The sequence below is a fragment of the Ranitomeya imitator genome, chromosome 2 (genome assembly GCF_032444005.1).
Source record: "Ranitomeya imitator isolate aRanImi1 chromosome 2, aRanImi1.pri, whole genome shotgun sequence".
In the NCBI taxonomy this organism is placed as follows: domain Eukaryota; kingdom Metazoa; phylum Chordata; class Amphibia; order Anura; family Dendrobatidae; genus Ranitomeya; species Ranitomeya imitator.
Window position 1 is genome coordinate 319,920,022 of NC_091283.1, and position 24,391 is coordinate 319,944,412.

General features: G+C 43.6%; 1 protein-coding gene across 1 annotated transcript in view; it reads left to right on the top strand.

The window, feature by feature from the left end:
- Positions 1-1,183, top strand: part of LOC138663471 (oocyte zinc finger protein XlCOF8.4-like) — a 70,087-nt gene extending 68,904 nt beyond the window's left edge. Inside the window, exon 7 of the mRNA XM_069749691.1 lies at positions 231-1,183. Within this exon, the coding sequence (XP_069605792.1) occupies positions 231-1,084 (854 nt within the window). The 3' untranslated portion in view covers positions 1,085-1,183. The remainder of the gene's footprint in view (positions 1-230) is intronic.
- The last annotated feature ends 23,208 nt before the right edge of the window (positions 1,184-24,391 follow it).

The window sequence follows — 24,391 nt, forward strand, 5'->3', positions numbered from 1 at the left end:
ATTCTTTTTATTCGATATTTGGGAGGCAGAATGAACAAACAGTTCAACACCACACACTACTTGTTCATCCAACAAGGTTTTCTATTAGACTGTGAACTGTCATTGGCTTGGTAACTAATTAATTAAATATTTTTTACATAGCTTGCCATTTTTATGGACAGTTTAAGTAGAAATGTTCAATAATATAAAATGCAAGGATATTTTATTAAAAAAAATGTTTATCTTAGCAGATGACTGTACCAGGAGATCAGAGGGACAGCTGACATCTTCGAAGTTTAAATCTGATGATCTTGAGATCCTACAAGATACAACTGAAGTGATTGCTGTTACTCCAGATATATCATCATCCATTCACAACAAAGATCTATCATCTGATCCTATGAAAAAGGTCCTGTCTTCTCATTCATTACTGACTACTAAGGAAAATCAAAGTCACAAAAGAGGCATTAAAAAACAAACTGCTCCTAAAGCAAAGAAGTCATTTTCATGTTCAGAATGTGGGAAATGTTTTAACAAGAAATCACATTTTGATAGGCACCAGAGAATTCACACAGGGGAGAAGCCTTTTTCATGTTCAGAATGTGGGAAATGTTTTGCACATAAATCACTGCTTGTTACTCACCATAGAACTCACACGGGGGAGAAGCCTTTTTCCTGTTCAGAATGTGGGAAATGTTTTGCACATAAATCACTGCTTGTTACTCACCATAGAACTCACACAGGGGAGAAGCCTTATTCTTGTTCAGAATATGGGAAATGTTTTATCCAGAAGGGGGGTCTTGATAAACACCAAAGAATCCACACAGGAGAGAAGCCTTTTTCCTGTTCAGAATGTGGGAAATGTTTTGCACATAAATCACATTTTGTTACACACCAAAGAACTCACACAGGGGAAAAGCCTTTTTCTTGTTCAGAATGTGGGAAATGTTTTAACCAAAAGGGGAATCTTGATAAACACCAAATAATCCACACAGGAGAGAAGCCTTTTTCCTGTTCAGAATGTGGGAAATGTTTTAAATGGAAAGTGCTTCTTGTTAGACATCAGAGCAGTCACACAGAGGAGAAGCCTTTTTCATTTTCTTAATGTGGGAAATATTTTACTTGGAAATCAACTGTTAATAAACATCACATAGGGGAGAAGCCTTTTTTATGTTCATAATGTTGGAATAGTTTTAACCAAAATTGAATCTTATTAAATTTGTTGTCTCTTGTCATTTCTTATGTTTGCTGACAAAAGGATGAAACTAAACTTTATTAACTCTAAATGCAAAACTATACCCTTAATTTACCCCCTGAAGGTTAGTCAGTAGGTGACTAATAGAAAAAACATGTACCCCACAGTTCAGTATATAGCAGTATTTCCCAAATTCCAGTCCTCACGGACCCCACGGGTCATGTTTACAGGATTTCGTTAGTGTTGCACAGGTGAGACAATTCCTGATTCCTTGATGATACTTCCACTACTTGCACAATACTAAGGAAATTCTGAAAACATGACCCGTGGGGTCCTTGAGGACTGGAGTTTGGGAAACACTGGTATATAGGGTGAGGTGACTTATGCACACTCACTCTCCATTTCTACGGGTTTCATTGTCCTCACCAAAGGCGACTCATCAGGAGACTATTTAATATTCAAGCGAAACTAGACAAAACTAAAATCATGTATCATGTTATCGGAAACAGAAAACTAGCCTCATATTGTGAAATCCCTGACCTCAAACTATATACTTCGTAGGTTTATAAGCCACTCCAGTGTCAGGAATAGACAGTATGTGAAAATACAGTATATTTCTTAAGTTTTTTTTCTCCTATAGGTACTGCCCTAGTTTGGCATTGTAACAGCTGTGTGATGAAGTTCACATTTGTTTTTTATTTTTTGAGTGGGACCTCGATCCTGGGGGCTCCAAAGGAGACCTAACTAGTGAGCCCCAGGTATCCGTAGTTAGGTCCCTCGAAGAGGACCAGAATGGAATACTTGGGAACACATGCTCCACCTCCAGTTGGACCCCGGACAAGTGGCAGCTGTCCCAGCGGGATTAACAGATATGGTAGAGCTGACCAGCGTACACCGGGTATGAGATATGAAGCTGGGTCTGGTGAATGAAGTCAGATTCTAGGTAGATGGGAGGAAGCTGGCTGCAGCACCTTTATTGTTGTCCAGGAGTTTGGATGGCGAGTGACGGAACGGGATGGCAGTAGAGTATGTAGGTACAGGTGTCGTCTTAGGATTGCCAAACCACTGATCACTGATATTCTGCGGAAACAAACAGTATAAGCAGAGTGCCAAACAGAATGCTATAACAGCGCAGACAGAGCAGGAACAGAACCGGAAATAGCAAGAGTAGATACTCCTTGCCCCGGGACCCTCCCTATAACGGAGGGGCCAGAAGTAGTAATCAGTGCGCTGCCATTGGTTAATTAACCAAAAATAAACACAGCTTTATTAAGATGAACTCACAAGACACTTGACTTTTAAAAACATGAAAAAAGGGGACATTTTTGTGCCCTGTAGACAATTCATAAACAAAGCCCAAAAAAAGGCTACAACCTGCGCATGACTCATAAGAATAATGACAATATGACCTGAAATAAGGTACCTATATAGACAGCAAAGCCATGGTGTAATTGTTATACCGTGCTCTGTGTGTGTGTAACTCTTACACATGTAATGAAAGGTGTGTATTAATACACCATCTGAAATAGATATGTTACGCGCTAAGTGCTCAATGGTTCTCTGACCGTGTTATCCAGTAACCAAACAGCATATAATGAGATGGCTTCTAGCAATATAATAAAAGCATAGACGGTATAAGGCAGAACTAATCATCAAATAAGCAGGGCAAAAAAGCTTGTTAGAGTTACATCAAATTATTAGTCCACAATACATTCACACCCTGATAGGCTTGTGGATCACAGAGAAAGTACCAAGATATTAACACGTCAGATAATCAAGCTGAACATATGCACATTACAAATCCCACTCTGCATGACCGACCAGATACAATATCCTAGGGCCGCCCGGTGTAATACCCTAATCCTAACAGTCAGGCACAGGAAAAGCGGATGCCCAACGCGTGTCGCCACTAACCAGTGGCTTCGTCAGGGGTGACCCCTGTGCCTCTGTGATCCACAAGCTTGTGGTGATCTCCGTATGACCTATTCTGTCTTTTTTTCTTCTAATGTACTAGGTATTTCATAGGTCTGGGTTTGGATCCCACTGTTTAGACTGTGGTGCCACCTCAATTCTTATATTTAGCTATTGGTTAAATGGAATTTTCAAAAAAATGCATGCGGTCCCTTTAAGAGACTGGAGGTAAGCGCACTTGTGTCCTAAGCATTCTTCCTGGAGGCCTCCTGGCAGCGTGCCAGGAATTGGGGGAGAGAGAAGCAGCAACAGGACACGGAGGAACAGACAGAGAACCAGGATCCCGACAGGGAGCTCGCAGAGGTATGGAAGCAGCCTCAGGAGCGGGTGAGGGACCAGAACTGGGGGCAGAACCAGGTGTAACAGCTGTTGATTATTAGTGCAGACAAATTGTCCTAGACTAAACTCCGTTTTCAGACCGCCCAATATGTACCCCTCAGGGAAACTTACCTGCTCCAAAGATCAATAGCAGCTTCTAACTAATGGCCATGCTGCGGTCTGTCAAGGAATGAGTGCAATATCATTATAAAGACTAGGGATATGTGCAACCATAATGTCTGGGAGATCTGGGCTATTATTCAGTATGAATATGGAAATTATATCTGGAAGTTAAGTGTTCACTGAGCGGTATATACTGTATTTTCACATAACCTCTTTCTGACCTCGGACGGGATAGTACGTCCGAGGTCAGATCCCCTGCTTTGATGCAGGGTTCCGCGGTGAGCCCGCATCAAAGCCGGGACATGTCAGCTGTTTTGAACCGCGATTTCACCTGCCGCTATTAACTAGTTAAATCCCGCTGTCAAATGCAGACAGTGGCATTTAACCGGCGCTTCCGGCCGGGTGGCCGGAAATGAGCGCATCGCCGACCCCCATCACATGATCCGAGGTCGGCGATGCTTCTGAATAGTAACCATAGAGGTCCTTGGGACCTCTATGGTTACTGATCCCTGGCAGCTGTGAGCGCCACCCTGTGGTCGGCGCTCACAGCACACCTGCATTTCTACATAGCAGCGAACATCAGATCGCTGCTATGTAGCTGAGCCGATCGAGTGGTGCCAGCTTCTAGCCTCCCATGGCTATTGAAGCATGGCAAAAGTAAAAAAAAAATATAAAAGTTTAAATCACCCCCCTTTCGCCCCATTCAAAATAAATCAATAAAAAAATAATCAAACCTACACATATTTGGTATTGCCGCGTTCAGAATCGCCCGATCTATCAATAAAAAAAAAGCATTAACCTGATCGCTAAACGGCGTAGCGAGAAAAAAAATTTGAAACGTCAGAATTACATTTTTTTGGTCGCCGCAACATTGCATTAAAATGCAATAACGGGCGATCAAAAGAACGTATCTGCACCGAAATGGTATCATTAAAAACGCCAGTTCAGCACGCAAAAAATAAGCCCTCAACCGACCCCAGATCATGAAAAATGGAGACGCTAAGAGTATCGGAAAATGGCGCAATTTTTTTTTTTTTTTTAGCAAAGTTTGGATTTTTTTTTCACCACTTAGATAAAAAATAACCTAGTAATGTTAGGTGTCTATGAACTCATACTGACCTGGAGAATCATAATGGCAGGTCAGTTTTAGCATTTAGTGAACCTAGCAAAAAAGCCAAACAAAAAACAAGTGTGAGATTGCACTTTTTTTGCAATTTCACTGCACTTGGAATTTTTTTTCCCATTTTCTAGTACACGACATGGTAAAACCAATGATGTCGTTCAAAAGTACAACTCGTCCCGCAAAAAATAAGTCCTAATATGGCCAAATTGACGGAAAAATAAAAAAGTTATGGCTCTGGGAAGGAGGGGAGCGAAAAACGAACACGGAGAAATGGAAAATCCCAAGGTCATGAAGGGGTTAATAATAATCTTTATTTATATAGCGCCAACATATTCCGCAGCGCTTTACAGTTTAACAGTTTCAAACACAAAAGTCAAAAGTTACAACGTTAACAATACAATAATTAAAGCGAAATAAGACGACCCTGCTCGTGAGAGCTTACAATCTACAATGAGGTGGGGGAGATACAAAGCACAGGTGTGTATTTACAATGATGTATTTACAATGATGATCCAGCCATCTTCAGGGGGTGGGGGATAGATGGAGATAGTGAATGGGCTACACACACACAAACATAAAATGACTTTGATTACTGAATGTGAAAGGCCGCTCTGAACAAATGTGTTTTGAGCAAGGGCCTAAAACTATGCAAATTGTGGATGGTCCTAATATCTTGGGGTAGAGCATTCCAGAGGATTGGCGCAGTACGGGAGACGTCTTGGAGTCGGGAGTGGGAGGTACGGATTAGTGCAGAGTAGGGTTGAGCGAAACAGATCGGCCAATTTCAAAAGTCGCCGACCTTTGGCAAAGTCGGGTTTCGTGAAACCCGACCCGATCCCACTGTGGGATCGGGTCGGCGATCTTTTCTCCAAAGTCAGATTTTGTTATATATATATGTATGTATATATATACAGTGGGGCAAAAAAGTATTTAGTCAGTCAGCAATAGTGCAAGTTCCACCACTTAAAAAGATGAGAGGCGTCTGTAATTTACATCATAGGTAGACCTCAACTATGGGAGACAAACTGAGAAAAAAAAATCCAGAAAATCACATTGTCTGTTTTTTTTATCATTTTTTTGCATATTATGGTGGAAAATAAGTATTTGGTCAGAAACAAACAATCAAGATTTCTGGCTCTCACAGACCTGTAACTTCTTCTTTAAGAGTCTCCTCTTTCCTCCACTCATTACCTGTAGTAATGGCACCTGTTTAAACTTGTTATCAGTATAAAAAGACACCTGTGCACACCCTCAAACAGTCTGACTCCAAACTCCACTATGGTGAAGACCAAAGAGCTGTCAAAGGACACCAGAAACAAAATTGTAGCCCTGCACCAGGCTGGGAAGACTGAATCTGCAATAGCCAACCAGCTTGGAGTGAAGAAATCAACAGTGGGAGCAATAATTAGAAAATGGAAGACATACAAGACCACTGATAATCTCCCTCGATCTGGGGCTCCACGCAAAATCCCACCCCGTGGGGTCAGAACGATCACAAGAACGGTGAGCAAAAATCCCAGAACCACGCGGGGGGACCTAGTGAATGAACTGCAGAGAGCTGGGACCAATGTAACAAGGCCTACCATAAGTAACACACTACGGCACCATGGACTCAGATCCTGCAGTGCCAGACGTGTCCCACTGCTTAAGCCAGTACATGTCCGGGCCCGTCTGAAGTTTGCTAGAGAGCATTTTGATGATCCAGAGGAGTTTTGGGAGAATGTCCTATGGTCTGATGAAACCAAACTGGAACTGTTTGGTAGAAACACAACTTGTCGTGTTTGGAGGAAAAAGAATACTGAGTTGCATCCATTAAACACCATACCTACTGTAAAGCATGGTGGTGGAAACATCATGCTTTAGGGCTGTTTCTCTGCAAAGGGGCCAAGACGACTGATCCGGGTACATGAAAGAATGAATGGGGCCATGTATCGTGAGATTTTGAGTGCAAACCTCCTTCCATCAGCAAGGGCATTGAAGATGAAACGTGGCTGGGTCTTTCAACATGACAATGATCCAAAGCACACCACCAGGGCAACGAAGGAGTGGCTTCGTAAGAAGCATTTCAAGGTCCTGGAGTGGCCTAGCCAGTCTCCAGATCTCAACCCTATAGAAAACCTTTGGAGGGAGTTGAAAGTCCGTGTTGCCAAGCGAAAAGCCAAAAACATCACTGCTCTAGAGGAGATCTGCATGGAGGAATGGGCCAACATACCAACAATAGTGTGTGGCAACCTTGTGAAGACTTACAGAAAACGTTTGACCTCTGTCATTGCCAACAAAGGATATATTACAAAGTATTGAGATGAAATTTTGTTTCTGACCAAATACTTATTTTCCACCATAATATGCAAATAAAATGTTAAAAAAACAGACAATGTGATTTTCTGGATTTTTTTTTCTCAGTTTGTCTCCCATAGTTGAGGTCTACCTATGATGTAAATTAGAGACGCCTCTCATCTTTTTAAGTGGTGGAACTTGCACTATTGCTGACTGACTAAATACTTTTTTGCCCCACTGTATATATCCCTAAATGCAGAGAAAAAAGAAGGCAGCACTCACCGATCTTCAGAAGCAGGTGTCTTTATTTACTCACATAAAATCTTCACGGCCGGGAGTGCAGGAGTACAGAGTGTGGCGGGGACTGACGACGGCCGTTTCGCGCCTACCTGGCGCTTCTACGGGTCATATATTGTCATAGAGACACACACACACACATATATATATATATATATATATATATATATGGTCTTATCCAGGAGGCTTGGCACCCACCGGTGAGCATTGTGCTGCTCTCATCTTTTTCCACCCCAGATGTGCCTTTTCTGGGGTGGCTGTGGGCAGATGTTTTTAGCCAGGGGGGGCCAATAACCGTGGACCCTCTCCGGGCTATTAATATCTGCCCTCAGTCACTGGCTTTACTACTCTGGCAGAGAGAATTGCGCGGGAGCCCACGCCAATTTTTTCCGCGATTTAACCCTTAAAATTAATAGCTACAGCGCCCAAATTTTGCACATACACACTACTAACATTAGCAGTGTGGAATATGCAAAAAAAATGGGGATATGACATGGTTTACTGTATGTAAACCATGTCTCATCATGTCGGGTTTAGGAAGGAGAAATGAAAAGCCGGCAACTGAATTACCGGCTTTTCAACATTATCGCGCTGAAGTAAATATAAATATATAGAGATTTTCCAATGACTTGCATTAGGTTTTGTGTTTCGTCCGATCCCCCGACCACGACTTTTCAAGATAATCGGCCGATTTCACTCGACTCGACTTTTGAGAAAGTCGGGTTTCGCGAAAACCCGACTCGACCTCAAAAAAGGAAAAGTCGCTCAACCCTAGTGCAGAGGTTAGTCGAAAGTCATTTGCAGAGCGCAGCGGTCGGTTAGGCTGATAGACAGAAATGAGGGAGGAGATGTAAAGGGGTGTTGCACTGTGGAGAGCTTTGTGGGTGAGAACAAGTACTTTGAATTGTATCCTGTAATGAATAGGCAGCCAGTGTAACGACTGGCGAAGAGCGGACGCGTCCGAGTAATGATTAGCCAGATGGACGACCCTGGCTGCTGCATTAAGGATGGACTGGAGAGGGGAAAGTCGAGTGTGGGGTAGGCCAATTAATAGAGCATTGCAGTAGTCCAATCGGGAGTGGATCAGGGCAACAGTGAGGGTTTTTGTTGTTTCCATGGTGAGAAAAGGGCGGATTCTAGAGATGTTCTTTAGGTGTAAGCGGCACGAGCGGGCAAGAGATTGTATATGGGAGGTGAAGGAGAGATCGGAGTCACACATAACACCCAGACAGCGCGCCTGCTGTCGGGGTGTTATTATGGTGCCATCCACGGAGAGGGAAATGTCAGATTTAGGGAGGTTAGTAGATGGCGGGAGCAGAAGTTCAGTTTTGGAGAGGTTGAGTTTCAGATAGAGAGCGGACATGATGTTGGAGACTGCGGACAGTCAGTGGCGTTCTGTAGTACAGCGGGGGTAAGGTCAGGGGATGATGTGTATAGTTGTGTGTCATCAGCATAAAGATGGTACTGAAAGCCAAATCTGCTGATGGTCTGTCCAATTGGGGCCGGGTAGAGAGAGAAGAGAAGGGGACCAAGGACTGAGCCCTGAGGTACCCCGACAGTGAAAGGAAGAGGAGATGAAGTGGAGCCAGAGAACAGAACACTTAAGGAGCGGTCAGAAAGATAGGAGAACCAGGAGAGAGCAGTGTCCTTAATGCCTAGTGACTGGAGCCCAGAGAGAAGGAGAGGGTGGTCAACAGTGTCGAAAGCTGCAGACAGGTCGAGAAGAATGAGCAGAGTGGTCACCGTTACGTTTTGCTGTCAGAAGGTCATTGGTCACTTTGATGAGTGCGGTTTCTGTTGAATGTAAGGGGCGGAAACCGGACTGTGAAGGGTCTAAGAGGGAGTGAGTGGAGAGGTAAAGGGTAAGGCGGGAGTATATCAGGCGCTCCAAAAGTTTAGAGATGAAGGGGAGATTGGAGACTGGTCTGTAGTTGTTTGTGCAGGATGGGTCGAGGGTGGGTTTCTTTAGTAATGGAGTAATGATAGTGTTTGAAGGAGGAGGGGAAAATGCCAGAGGAGAGGGAGAGATTAAAGATTGTAGTTAGGTGAGTTGTGACGACTGGAGGAGGTGTGAGGGAATGGGGTCGGTAGTGCATGTAGTCGGACGAGGAGAGGAGCCTGGAGACTTCTGTGATGGGATCGAATGTGGAGAATGAGCCAGGGGAAATGAAGGGAGGGATGGAAGTCACTGAACTTGGTGATTGGGAGTGGATTTCTTGACGGATGTTATCTATTTTCTCTATAAAGTGGGAGGCCAGGTCATCAGCACAAATGTCTGTGATAGGGGCTTGTGCTTTTGGCCTGAGGAGGGAGTGAAAGGTGTCGAAAAGCTTCTTGGGGTTGTTGGATAGTGATGAGATCATGGTGGTGAAGTAGGTCAGTTTGGCGAGGTGAAGGGCAGAGTTATAGGTCCTTAACCTAAATTTGAAGTGTATGAAGTCTTCTGGTGTGCGTGTTTTCCTCCATAAGCGTTCAGCACACCTAGAGCATCGCTGGAGAAATCGGGTTTGCGATGTGAGCCAGGGCTGTTTCACTCTGTGTTTGGAGGTCCTGAGGGTGAGAGGAGCTACTTGGTCAAGGGTGCTTCTAAGAGTGTCATTGAAGTGATGTACAGCCAGATCAGGACAGGAAAAAGAAGAGATTTGGGACAATGATGAGTGTAGGGAGTCTGAAAGTGTATGAGGGTTAATGGCTTGTAGATTTATGACTGAATGGTAGGTAGGAGGGTGCTGGGTTGAGCAAGGATTTGTGAGTGTGTAGTAGATAATGTTGTGGTCAGAGAGGGAAAGCGGTGAGTTATCTTGGTAGGAGATTGAGCAGAGCCGGGCGAAAACGAGGTCCAGGGTGTTACCGTCTTTGTGTGTTTCAGAGGTTGAGAGCTGTGAGAGGCCTAGAGAAGTGGTTAGTGATAGAAGCTGGGATGCAGATGTGGAAGTGGGGCTGTTAATGGGGATATTGAAGTCTCCAAGGATAAGGGTTGGTAGTTCTGAGGACATGAAGTGCGGCAGCCAGGCAGAGAAATGGTCCAGGAAGTGGGTGGGTGAGCCTGGGGGCCGGTGTATGATTGCTACTTTGAGGGAGAGGGGACGAAAGAGCCTGATGGTGTGGACTTGAAAAGAAGGGAATGTGAGTGATGGAACTGGGGGGATGACCTGGAAAGTGCATTGTGGGGACGAGTATGCCGACTCCACCACCAGGTCTGTTTGTTGGTCTCGGGGAATGGGAGAATTGTAAGCCACCATGGGAAATGGCAGCAGGAGAGACAGTGTCAGAATCCTGAATCCAGGTTTCCGTGAGGGCCAACAGATTCAGAGAGTTTATCAGAAAATAATTGTGTAGGAAAGGAAGCTTGTTGCATACAGACCATGGATTCCAAAGGGCACAATTAAAAGAAGGAAATGGAGTGCAATTAATATTAGTAAGATTATTAAGGTTTTGATGTGAGGTAGGGTAGGGGTTGAGGTTGGGGGATGGTGGATCGGGGTTCGGGGAGATGTCCCCTGAAATCAGTAGGAGCAGGAAGATAAAGAGCAAGTAGTTTTTGGAATTTTATGAAGTTTTTTGTGCAGTGTGTTTGGGCAAGATGGACTGAGGTTTTTCAGGAAGGTGAAAAGGGCATGGGAGCTGTACATGGGAGAGGGAAGGAGTAAGGAGCTGATGCATATGAGTAGTGATGGAGGGGGGATTGGTCAGTGAAAGTGGATTGCAAGGGAACATAGGACGATAGGAATAAAGCACATGGATAGATGGGAGAGCAGAGTGTGGGTTACCTGACTCCTGCCATGGAATTACTGCTGTATCAGAACGCTTTGCTTCTGGGACGCTTACGTGCACCCCCACATGCGTGCACCCCTAAGGATGTTTCTAAATTTCTAGTCTAGACTGGATTGTGGGAACTGGTGGAGGATAATTTGGCAGCTGGTGCCAGCACACCAGGATTTTTTTTTTAGATGATCAAAGACATTTAACCTGGTAACATCTACTTTCACACCTTCCACCAGATAAGATCTACACAGATCCCAATCATGGATCTGCAACAGTGAGTTTTAAGTACAATGCACCAAATGAATTATACCAATGAAAAAGCAAACACATTAAATTATGTTTCTAGATGGTAAAGCAGCAGATGACACAGCAAGCAGAGGTGGGAAGTTATACCATAAGAGTCTATTGCAGCAGATGAGACAGCAAGCAGAGGTGGGAAGTTATACCTGTGTGAAGAGAGAAGATGGGTGTACTATCTATTCCTGACACTGGAGTGGTGTATAAACTTACAAAGTATATAGTTTGAGGTCTGCCAATATGTGGCTGGTTTGAGTGATTGTGTATACGTCACCTCACCCTATATACTGAACTGTGATAGTCCCGGCGAGTACTCTGGCATCTGTGCTCTGCTTGTGATGTCCCTGCCATGTGCTGCTTACAAGCATAAAGCAGCTGCTGGCATTGGAGCAGAACTCTGAGGGAGCGCCGGTAGGTAAGTGTAATGTTTTTTTTTTAAAATGTTTTCTGATGGGGCCATGCATAGCAGAATGGGGGTGGGGCAGTTATAAGGATTGGGCCAGTCATACCAGAATAGGGATGGGGCCAATCATACCAGGATGAAATGGTGGGCCATGCATACTAGTATAGGGATGAGGGCAATCATTGCTGTCAGGATGGGGATGAGGGGGCCATACATACCAGGATGGGGATGAGGGGGCCATATATACCACGATAGGGGATGTTAAGTACAGAGTTGACCACATTTTTTGCTTCAATTTTTTTCCTAATTTCCTTTTCTAAAACCTAGGTGCGTCTTATACTCCAAAAAATACGGTATATACTGTATATACCTGTGTCCTCTCCCCTGTATATAGTTTATACCTGTATGTCATCTCCCCTGTATATAGTATGTACCTGTGTGTCATCTCCCCTGTATATAGTATATACCTGTCATCTTCTGTATATAGTATATACCTGTGCTGTCTCCCCTGTATATACCTGTACGTCATCTCCCCTGTAAATAGTATATACCTGTGTCCTCTCCCCTGTATATAGTATATACCTGTGTCCCCTACCCTGTATACAGTATATACCTGTGAGTCATCTCCCTTGTATATATTATATACCTGTACGTCATCTCCCCTGTCTATAGTATATACCTGTATGTCCTCCCCCTGTATATAGTATATACCTGTATCCACTGGCGGACAGTGTCAGAAAAGGGCCCCTGTGCAAGAACAATATATGGGCCCTTTGCAGCCCGAGAACTCCTAAAAATGCAAAATTGCACTTGCTTTGGAGCGAGAAATGGGCCCCCTTACCTCTTGCAGCCGCACAGGTTGCACCAATGGTATGTCCGCCCCTGCCTGTATCCTCTCCCCTGTATATAGTATATACCTGTGTCCTCTCCTCCTGTATATAGTATATACCTGTGAGTCATCTCCCTTGTATATATTATATACCTGTCTGTCATTTCCCCTGAATATAGTATACAGTTAGGTCCATATATATTTGGACAGAGACAACATTTTTCTAATTTTGGTTATAGACATTACCACAATGAATTTTAAACAAAACAATTCAGATGCAGTTGAAGTTCAGACTTTCAGCTTTCATTTGAGGGTATCCACATTAAAATTGGATGAAGGGTTTAGGAGTTTCAGCTCCTTAACATGTGCCACCCTGTTTTTAAAGGGACCAAAAGTAATTGGACAATTGACAATTGACTCCAAGGCTATTTCATGGACAGGTGTGGGCAATCCCTTCTTTATGTCATTCTCAATTAAGCAGATAAAAGGCCTGGAGTTGATTTGAGGTGTGGTGCTTGCATTTGGAAGGTTTTGCTGTGAAGTAAACATGTGGTCAAAGGAGCCATCCTTAAGCTGCGAAAACAGAAAAAACCCATCCGAGAAATTGCTGCGATATTAGGAGTGGCAAAATATACAGTTTGGTACATCCTGAGAAAGAAAGAAAGCTCTGGTGAACTCATCAATGCAAAAAGACCTGGGCACCCACGGAAGACAACAGTGGTGGATGATCGCAGAATAATCTCCATGGTGAAGAGAAACCCCTTCACAACAGCCAACCAGGTGAACAACACTCTCCAGGAGGTAGGTGTATCAATATCCAAATCTACCATAAAGAGAAGACTGCATGAAAGTAAATACAGAGGGTTCACTGCACGGTGCAAGCCACTCATAAGCATCAAGAATGAAAAGGCTAGACTGGACTTTGCTAAAAAAAATCTAAAAAAGCCAGCACAGTTCTGGAAGAACATTCTTTGGACAGATGAAACCAACACCAACCTCTACCAGAATGATGGAAAGAGAAAAGTATGGCGAAGGTGTGGTACAGCTCATGATCCAAAGCATAGCACATCATCTGTAAAACACGGCGGAGGCAGTGTGATGGCTTGGGCATGCATGGCTGCCAGTGGCACTGGGTCACTAGTGTTAATTGAAGATGTGACACAGGACAGAAGTAGCCGAATGAATTCTGAGGTATTCAGAGCCATACTGTGTGCTCAGATCCAGCCAAATGCAGCCAAACTGATTGGTCATCGTTTCATACTACAGTTGGACAATGACCCAAAACATAAAGCCAAAGCAACCCAGGAGTTTATTAAAGCAAAGAAGTGGAATATTCTTGAATGACCAAGTTAGTCACCTGATCTCAACCCAATTGAGCATGCATTTCACTTGTTAAAGACTAAACTTCAGACAGAAAGGCCCACGAACAAACAGCAACTGAAAACTACCGCAGTGAAGGCCTGGCAGAGCTTCAAAAAGGATGAAACGCAGCATCTGGTGATGTCCATGCGTTCAACACTTCAGGCAGTCATTGCCAACAAAGGGTTTTCAACTCAAGTACTAAAAATGAACATTTAATTTAAAATTATTGAATCTGTCCAATTACTTTTGGTGCCTTTAAAAACAGGGTGGCACATGTTAAGGAGCTGAAACTCCTAAACCCTTCATCCAATTTTAATGTGGATACCCTCAAATGAAAGCTGAAAGTCTGAACTTCAACTGCATCTGAATTGTTTTGTTTAAAATTCATTGTGGTAATGTCTATAACCAAAATTAGAAAAATGTTGTCTCTGTCCAAATATATATGGACCTAACTGTATACAGTACAGGCCAAAAGTTTGGACTCATCTTCTCATTGAAAGATTTTTCTGTATTTTCATGACTGAAAATTGTACATTCATACTGAAGGCATCAAAACTATGAATTAAGGCTAGTTTCACATTAGCGTTCAAATCCGCAACGTTTAATCCGCATCCACAAGTGCAGGAAAAAACGCATGGAAACACGTACAAACGCGGCGTGTTCTAGACGCATGCGGTTAAAAGAACGCAGCGTTTGCACGCTTTTCTATGCATTTTTTCCTGCGTTTGTGTTTTTGGTGCGCATGGTGAAAAATTTTACAGGAGAAAAATCTAGATAACCAGACACCGCCAATCTGACTACAGAGGGCGTGTATTATGGGATATCTTTATATAGACCCTTGAACAGCTGAAATCTTCAGATTTTGCTCCTGCATCCTGTGTCATGATGGATCTTCGCATGGAGAGCTTTTATTTCCAGCTGGATTTAAGCATCAAGCTGTTTCTTGCCTGTGCGTTTGCTTGGGAGCAAGACAGAAATCGCAAAAGATGGAGAAGGAGACATCGTAGGCGTTTTTGGAGACACCCCATTATCGAACTACGTGAGAGCCATGGAGCCTATCACACGCTGTATGGCGTGCTTAATGCCAACCCTGAGAAATTCCATGACTATACAAGGATGTCACAAGACTCGTTCCGGGATTTGCTTGCTTGTGTCCAAGGAGCCATGCGGAGACAGGACACCCAGCTCCGTACAGCGATTCCTAAAGAGGAACGTCTGCTGGTTACATTAAGGTACGTTCCAAATCTAAACCAATGACAGTCCAAATTTTGGGGTTTCTGACATGTATTTTTTTTTTTTTTTAAACTTCTTTTTATTAACTTTTAAGATAACAAAGTGTACATTCAATACAATTAGATATGTCATATAGCAAAATGATACCCAAGAACCCTAACCCTCCCCAATCCCTCCCAAACCCATCTCTGCGTGCATTGAATATAGAGTTATTTATGGGATAGGTGTGTGACCGCCAATTCGCTGCTCTAGATACCATTGGGTATTTTCAAAATGGTCTCGGAGTTTGTCCCTAACCCCCAGGGGTAAGGATGGAATGAAGTAAGACCATGTGTTTAAAAATTTACCAGACATCTTTTCTTTACTCGTCAACGCGTCCATCCATTCCATTTTGAAAAGGAACATAATCTTAGCATGGATGAGAGACTATGGTGGGACAAACGGACTTAACCAGTGCTGTAATATGCTTTTCCTAGTAGCCGAGGCCCAGATCGTGAGAGTAGCTTTAATATGTTTAGGTAATTTGTGTTGATTTTCACCTAAAATGTTAAAAATAGCCCATTGTGGTGTAAGTGGGAAATTAATCCCGCACATTGTCTGCAACCCATCATGTACCATTACCCACAGCTCCTGGATCTTTGGGCAATCCCAGAGATAATGATATATATCGGTATTTCGTATTTTACATTTGGAGCAAGAATAAGAATTTGAAGGAGACATTCTAGACTGCAAATAAGGGGTAATATAGGCCCTGTGTAATATCAGTAAGGCCATATCCGTATAGCTACTGTATGCCAGTATCTTTCTTTGTGCTAAAGTGGCTTCAAGGAAGTCACCTGCCCCGAAACCTGGGATATCCTTTGACCATTTTGCTAGTCCCGTGTCCCTCCCCTCCCATGACCATCTTTTGCGTATTATAGAGTAAATGCTACTTGTAGAAGCCGGCTGCGATCTAGTGTTTCTGATAAAGCTGTCCAAACTATTCCCTACCTCCCCCACATCTCCATCTGGAAGACATTTTTGTGCTAGACTGCGTGCCTGTAGGAATAAGAAAGGATTGTTGTTAAACAACGGGAAACGTTGTGATGCTATGTCAAAGGAGAGTAAAGAGAATCCGAAATCCATCAAATCAATTGCTTGTGTGCATCCCTGGCCTGCCAGAAGACTATAGAACGGTGGCGGAGTCCCTCGTAGAAAACCAGGATTGCCTAGGAATGGTTGAAATGGGGATATCCCAGCACGTACTTTGCAGAGCCTTCTACATCGCCTCCAAGTCTGTATCGTTTGCCACAATATCGGGTGCTCCTGAAGCTCGGACGGAAGTCCATCCCCGCCCAAATGCAACATAGCTGACAACGATATATGTGGATATATTTGTTGTTCTAAACTAATATTAGCAAAATGAGAAACTCCCCGTATCCAATCCATGGCGTACCTAAAGTTGGCTGCTAAATTATACCTTCCTATATCAGGGAAATTAATTCCTCCCTCAGTCCTTGAAGTCTGTAATTTTAATAGTCCTATACGTGTTCTGCCCCCAACACCCCATATAGACATGTATTTTTTTTGTGTATTTTCCTTTCTGTCTTTAGCGTTACCACACCATAAATAGAATAGATTGTAATTTTTTTCTGTTTTGTTTTTCTTACAGATTTCTGGCAACCGGAGAGAGTTTATCATCCCTCCACTTCCAATACCGGCTTGGAATATCCACCCTGTCTGGAATGGTTGCGGACACCTGCCGGGCTTTGTGGAATTTACTCCAGGATGAGTTTATACCCCTACCCACCTTGGACATGTGGCTTGAAATTGCAGAAAAATTCTGGAGTGTGTGTGATTTCCCAAACTGTTTGGGAGCGGTTGATGGAAAGCACATTCGCATTATCAAACCAGCCAGAACCGGATCGGAGTACTTCAATTACAAAAAATATTTTTCTGTTGAGCTCATGGCAATAGCCGATGTGGACTGTCGCTTCATCGCCGTGGACATTGGAGCTTTTGGCCGTGGCAACGATTCCCAGACTTTTAAGAACTCTGATATGGGCCGCCGTGTGTATGGCAAAAATTTTAATTTTCCACGGCCACAACTGCTCCCCAACAGTCAAGGTCCACCGATGCAATTTGTTATGGTTGGGGATGAGGCCTTTCAGATGTGTGAAAACCTACTGAAGCCATATTCCAGTCGGGACTTGAACCACACTAGAAGGATCTTTAACAACAGACTGACCAGGGCCCGAAGAACAGTAGAGTGTACCTTTGGCATTCTAGTCTGAAAATGGTGCATTCTTGCATCAGCCATTAATATAAAAATGGAGACAGTCGACGAGGTGGTCAAAGCCTGTGTGGTTCTGCACAATTATATAATGGCAAAGGAGCAACCCAACATTGAACTGGATGAACCAGTGCCACACCCACTGCCCGATTACCAGCATCACCCGCTGCGGTCAACTGCTGAAGTTGGTCACATGTGGGACCAATTTGCTGCCTTTTTTGATTCTGATATTGGACGTGTGTCATGGCAGGACAATGTTGTGTAAATGTCCTGTTGTAATTTTATCTGTACAAGTAATTTTCTTAAATGTTAATAATATTTCTCATTAATAAACTTTATTTTTGGTTGTGTTGACCGTGTCTCCTATGTATTTCCTCTACAAACCAAGGCTGTCCTAAAACTAGCAGTATTTGGTCTGTATTTAATATCAGTATTTGTAATCCAAAACCTGGAGTGGGTGATAAAGGTGCTAGTTATTATGTTAATATCAAAATTTACCTCTAATTGTTCCACTCCTCGTTTTGGCTTACAAATACTGATATAAAACACTGACCACATACTGCTAGTGTGACGGCAGCCATGTTGCTTTAGTGGTAAGCTTGTTGACGTCATTGCGTCCTGATTCTGTTCTGCAGTATCCATTGGACACAGACTGAAGAGACAATGACTGTCACACTAAAGAGATCTATACTCCTCAAGTCAGGTGTCAGAAATAATGAATTCATGATGCACATATAACAGCCTCATGAATTCACTATTTCTGACACCTGTGCAGGTGAGCATAGATATGCCGTGTATAACCACCATCGTCCCTTCACTTTGTGTGGAATAGATTACGTACACAGAAGAGAAAATGGGAGGTTATACAAGGCAGTTCTCTACTCACCAGGTCAGGTGTCCTAACTAATGAGTTTTTTGACACCTGACCTGTTGAGTATAGTTCTGCATTGTATTTCCGCCATTTTCTCTTCAGAAGGAAGAGATTATGGAGATAATACATGAATTAATTTTTTGGCCCACCTCATATCTCTATACTAAAGACACACAAAGCTGCAGTCTTTTATTTGCTAACTACTGGAGATATGATGTGGCCAAAAAATAAAGTGTGTGGCGAAGTTTCTTATTTGGCGAACGGTGTGTGTTGCTGGCGGCGATAGACACAATAAACTAAACAAAATTGGGGCAAAAAATTGTATTTTATTTTTAACAACAAAAATATTTCTTTAACTGCGCCGGCTTGGAGTAGAGTGATGTAAACGGGGGGTGTGAAGCACTGAGGCCTGGCTAACCGTGGACGACGCAGAGGTGGCAGGAGAAGGGGCAATGAAACTAGTGGGGTCTGGTAGTTCGGGGATGGGGCTTGACACATGAGGCTTGAGACTCACTGGAAGGGTGAGACAAACCTGACATTACAGACACACTGGGAGGTGAAGGGGGAGGAATACTAAGAGTCCGCTGGTTTTTTTGTGATTGCCGGGTTCTGGGAAGCCTCGGTGGGCTCATGTCTTTGCATGGTCGTGGTGGGTGACCTGTCAGGGTCCGGCTGCACTGTGTCAGAGTCCATAGTGCTCATAGAGCGTGCAGCCATGCCAGAGTCCATAGTGCTCGTAGAGTGTGCAGCCATGCCAGAGTCCTGCTGCATCGTGGTGGTGGCGGTACGGAAGGCCATGCCAGGGTCCTGCTGCATCGTGGTGGTGGCGGTACGGAAGGCCATGCCAGGGTCCTGCTGCATCGTGGTGTCAGTGGAGGAGGTCCAAGCAGGAGCAGCGGTTGTCATGGTGGTGGCGGTGGGCTGTCCAACAGCACTCGGCATGGTAGTGGTGCTGTACTGGTGTCCGACATTGCTAGGAATAGAGGTGGCCGTGCAGTGGTATGCAGCAAAGGTCGGCATTGAGGTTAATCGTGACAGTGAAAGCACACGTGGATATGCCACCACTGTCTGCTGAAAATACCGACTCTGCTGCATAGCCTGCACGTAAGCAGCATTGCAGGCCTGACACTCAGATGGAGGTCAGGAGTAAGGTGTTCCGACATGCCCTGCTCAATTTGGTTAAAAAAATGATGTGCTGGCCTCTGGAGGTCGGCTTTTACTTGGTCAAGGCTTTTGGTGACCTGGATACGTGTATTCATGTGGCTAAGTGAAATATCCATTCGGTCACCCAAAGCCTTGAGTTCTACGTGAAAAACCAAGCTCAAGTGCAAAAACTCGGGCATGAGGGACCTGTCCGATGCCGTCTGCTGCTGCCGGGAGGTGCCCCAAAAAAAAGGCAGTGGCAGAGGACTGGGAAAGGGGAACACCTGATGGACCAGCTTCCTGGTCTCCAGTTAGTGTGGCAGGCCCACTTGCTGCAGCGCTAGAGGATGGCTGGGACGGGTCCGTGGCTGTGATGAAGGACCGCTCCAGAACCTGGGCCAACTGTAGTGCTCCATGTGCTGTGAAAAAAGTAAAAAGAAAATGAATACCAAAAATTAACCAGACGCAAAATCCTGTGGCATAGGAATATACAGATTATGGCAATACAATACAACCTAATGCAAGGGAAAAATACTTACGTTCTCTGGGCAAGGACCGGTCTTAAAAATGCCAGAACGCGATGGTATTTGTATTTTCTGATCCTTGCTCCTGAACCACTGGGAGCACGGCTCTCTTGACACAGGTCCTTGTTAAAGGGGTCCTTCATCGAACGCCAACGTGTTTTGACTTTGGCCACTGTTAAAAAAAAACAAAAACATTATTGTCAGAAAATGTACTTTTGGTCGTGCTCACACAATTGTGTGATCACGACCAAGGTCTCTGCTGCTTCACACTGCATTGCAATACTTACCAAATGCAGTTCGGATCCGATTCTAGGCGTTGTCCTAGCCATCCCACATCGCTATGGCCACCTCATTCCATAGGCGCCGGATTGTCACATTTGAGTGCAGTGGATCCCGGGTGTCCCACAACGGGACTCGCTCCTGGACAAGGGAGATGAGGAGGTCATTTTCTATGAGGTCTTCATCCTGTTCTGGAACCTAAAAATTAAGTAAAGACATTAATGTTGGGTCAATTAACATAAGAAAAAGAATGAAAACAGAGCCTGAGAAATGGCATGAATAGGAAAGTCAAGATACAAAAGGATTCCAGAAGAAAAATGTAAAGAAATAGGAATGTAAAGAAAGGAAGATTCAAGAATACTAAAGTGAGGATACAGTTAACAGTCAGCCTTGTATACGTACATGCTGCCGCCTTGCCACCCGACCTTGACTCCGCTGCTCCTGCCCAGTCTCTGCCGCAGAAGAAGAGCTCTAAAAAAATGAAGAACAAAAATTGTCATATGTGTAGATGTGACAGTGAATACTTACCAATCTGAGGAGGCAAGTATTCACCTCACTGACATGTTCTACTTCAGAAGGCCCAGGACGTTGCTCCTCATCAGAAGACGACATTCTGATGCATGCAGAAAGAAAGAAATGGCAGAAATTAGGACATGTAGAGACAGAAAATAAAAAATAAAGGCATTGGCTAGGATATACTCACATTGTTCAGAGGCTTGTTTGCTCCAAGGTGCTGTGATCTGTATGCTCTGCTTGGCTGTCTGCTGTGGTCCGTCTGTTCTGCTTGGCTGTCTGCTGAGTAGTGACCTGCAAATGTCCACTACCTCCCTTTATCACCTTGTATGTGGGGGTGGCTTATCAGTGTCTAGACATGTTTTTCTCTTGTGAAACGCATGCGTTCACAAACGCAAGCAAACGCATGTGCTTGTGAACGCATGCGTTCATATAGACAGCAATGTGTTTTTTTGGCGCATTCCTTGCGCAATCGACCGCATACGTTTCCAGGCGGCAAATTGACGCCTCTAAAAATTACTACATGTTGCATTTCTGGCGAAAAGCCACAGACGACGAAACGACGCATGCGTCGTCAAATGCGGCAAAACGCGAACGATCGCAGATGCATGCGTCCCTAATGTTCAATATAGGAATACACAACACATGCGGATATTTGCGGAAGAAATGCTGCAGACACAACCGCAAATGTGAAACCGGCCTAACACATGTGGAATTATATACTTAACAAAAAAGTGTGAAACAACTGAAATTATGTCTTCTATTCTAGGTTCTTTTAACCCCTTCACCCCAAAGGCTGTTTTCACCTAAGTGACAGGGCCAATTTTTACAATTCAGACCACTGTCACTTTATGAGGTTATAACTCTGAAACGCTTCAACGGATCCTGGTGATTCTGACACTGTTTTCTCGTGACATATTGTACTTCATGATAGTGGTAAAACTTCTTCGATATGACTTGCATTTATTTGTGAAAAAAACAAAAATTTGTCGGAAATTATGAAAATTTAGCAATTTTCAAACTCTTAGTTTTTATGCCCTTAAATTAGAGAGTTATATCACATAATATAGTTAATAAACAACATTTCCCACATGTCTGCTTTACATCAGCACAATTTTGGAAACATAATTTTTTTTTGTTAGGACGTTATAAGGGTTAAAAGTTGACCAGCGATTTCTCATTTTTGCAACAAAATTTGCAAAACCATTTTTTTACGGACCACCTCACACTTGAAGTGACTTTGAGGGGTCTATATGACAGAAAATGCCCAAAAGTGACACCATTCTAAAAACTGCACCCCTCAAGGTACTCAAAACCACATTCAAAAAGTTTATTAACCCTTCAGGTGCTTCACAGGAATTTTTTGAATGTTTAAAAAAATTGAACATTTAACTTTTTTTTCACAAAATTTTTACTTCAGGTCCAATTTGTTTCATTTTACCAAGGGTAACAGGAGAAATTGGACCACAAAAGTCGTTGTACAATTTGTCCTGAGTACGCCGATACCCCATATGTGGGGGTAAACCACTGTTTGGGCACATGGCAGAGCTCGGAAGGGAAGGAGCGCTATTTGACTTTTCAATGCAAGATTTGCTGGAATTGAGATCGGAGCCCATGTCACGATTGGAGAGCCCCTGATGTGCCTAAACAGTGGAAACCCCCACAGGTGACACCATTTTGGAAAGTAGACCCCCTAAGGAACTAATCTAGATGTGTGATGAGCACTTTGAACCTCCAAGTGCTTCACAGAAGTTTATAATGTAGAGCCGTAAAAAAAAATTTGTTTATAAATTTTCACAAAAAATGATCTTTTTGCCCCAAATTTTTTATTTTCCCAAGGGTAAAAGGATAAATTGGACCCCAAAAGTTGTTGTGCAATTTGTCCTGAGTACGTCGATACTTCATATATGGGGATAAACCTCTGTTTGAGCGCATGGCAGAGCTCGGAAGGGAAGGAGTGCCATTTGACTTTTCAATGCAAAATTGGCTGGAATTGAGATCGGACGCCATGTCGCATTTGGAGAGCCCCTGACGTGCCTTAACAGTGGAAACCCCCCACAAGTGACCCCATTTTGGAAAGAAGACCCCCTAAGGAACTTATCTAGATGTGTGGTGAGCACTTTTAACCCCCAATTGTTTCACTAAAGTTTAGAATGTAGCATTGTGAAAATTAAAAAATCATTTTTTCTTTCCACAAAATGATGTTTTAGCCCGCAATTTTTTTTTTCCCAAGGGTAACAGGAGAAAATGGACCACAAATGTTATTGTCCAATTTGTCCTGAGTACGCTGATACCCCACATGTGGGGGGGAACCACCGTTTGAGTGCATGGCAGAGCTCGGAAGGGAAGGAGCACCGTTTGAAATGCAGACTTAGATGGAATGGACTGCAGGTGTCATGTTGCATTTGCAGAGCCCCTGATGTACCTAAACAGTAGAAACCCACCACAAGTGACCCCATATTGGAAACTAGACCCCCCAAGGAACTTATCTAGATGTGTTGTGAGAGCTTTGAACCAACAAGTGTTTCACTACAGTTTATAACGCAGAGCCGTGAAAATAAAAAATATTTTTTTTTCCACGAAAATGATATTTTATCCCCTATGTTTTTATTTTCCCAAGGGTAACAGGACAAATTGGACCCCAAAAGTTGTTGTCCAACTTGTCCTGAGAACGCTGATACCCCATATGTTGGGGGGAACCACTGTTTGGGTGCACGGCAGAGCTCGGAAGGGAAGGAGCGCCATTTGAAATGCAGACTTAGATGGATTGGTCTGCAGGCGTCATGTTGCATTTGCAGAGCCCCTGATGTACCTAAACAGTAGAAACCCCCCACAAGTGACCCCATATTGGAAACTAGACCCCCAAAGGAACTTATCTAGATGTGTTGTGAGAGCTTTGAACCAACAAGTGTTTCACTACAGTTTATAACGCAGAGCCGTGAAAATAAAAAATATTTTTTTTTCCACGAAAATGATATTTTATCTCCTATGTTTTTATTTTCCCAAGGGTAACAGGACAAATTGGACCCCAAAAGTTGTTGTCCAACTTGTCCTGAGAACGCTGATACCCCATATGTTGGGGGGAACCACTGTTTGGGTGCACGGCAGAGCTCGAAAGGGAAGGAGCTCTATTTGAAATGCAGACTTAGATGGATTGGTCTGCAGGCGTCATGTTGCATTTGCAGAGCCCCTGATGTACCTAAACAGTAGAAACCCCCCACAAGTGACCCCATATTGGAAACTAGACCCCCAAAGGAACTTATCTAGATGTGTTGTGAGAGCTTTGAACCAACAAGTGTTTCACTACAGTTTATAACGCAGAGCCGTGAAAATAAAACATTTTTTTTTCCACGAAAATGATATTTTATCCCCTATGTTTTTATTTTCCCAAGGGTAACAGGACAAATTGGACCCCAAAAGTTGTTGTCCAACTTGTCCTGAGAACGCTGATACCCCATATGTTGGGGGGAACCACTGTTTGGGCACACAGGAGAACTCGGAAGGGAAGGAGCCCTGTTTTACTTTTTCAAAGCAGAATTGGCTGGAATTGAGATCGGATGCCATGTCGCGTTTGGAGAGCCCCTGATGTGCCTAAACAGTGGAAACCCCCAATTATA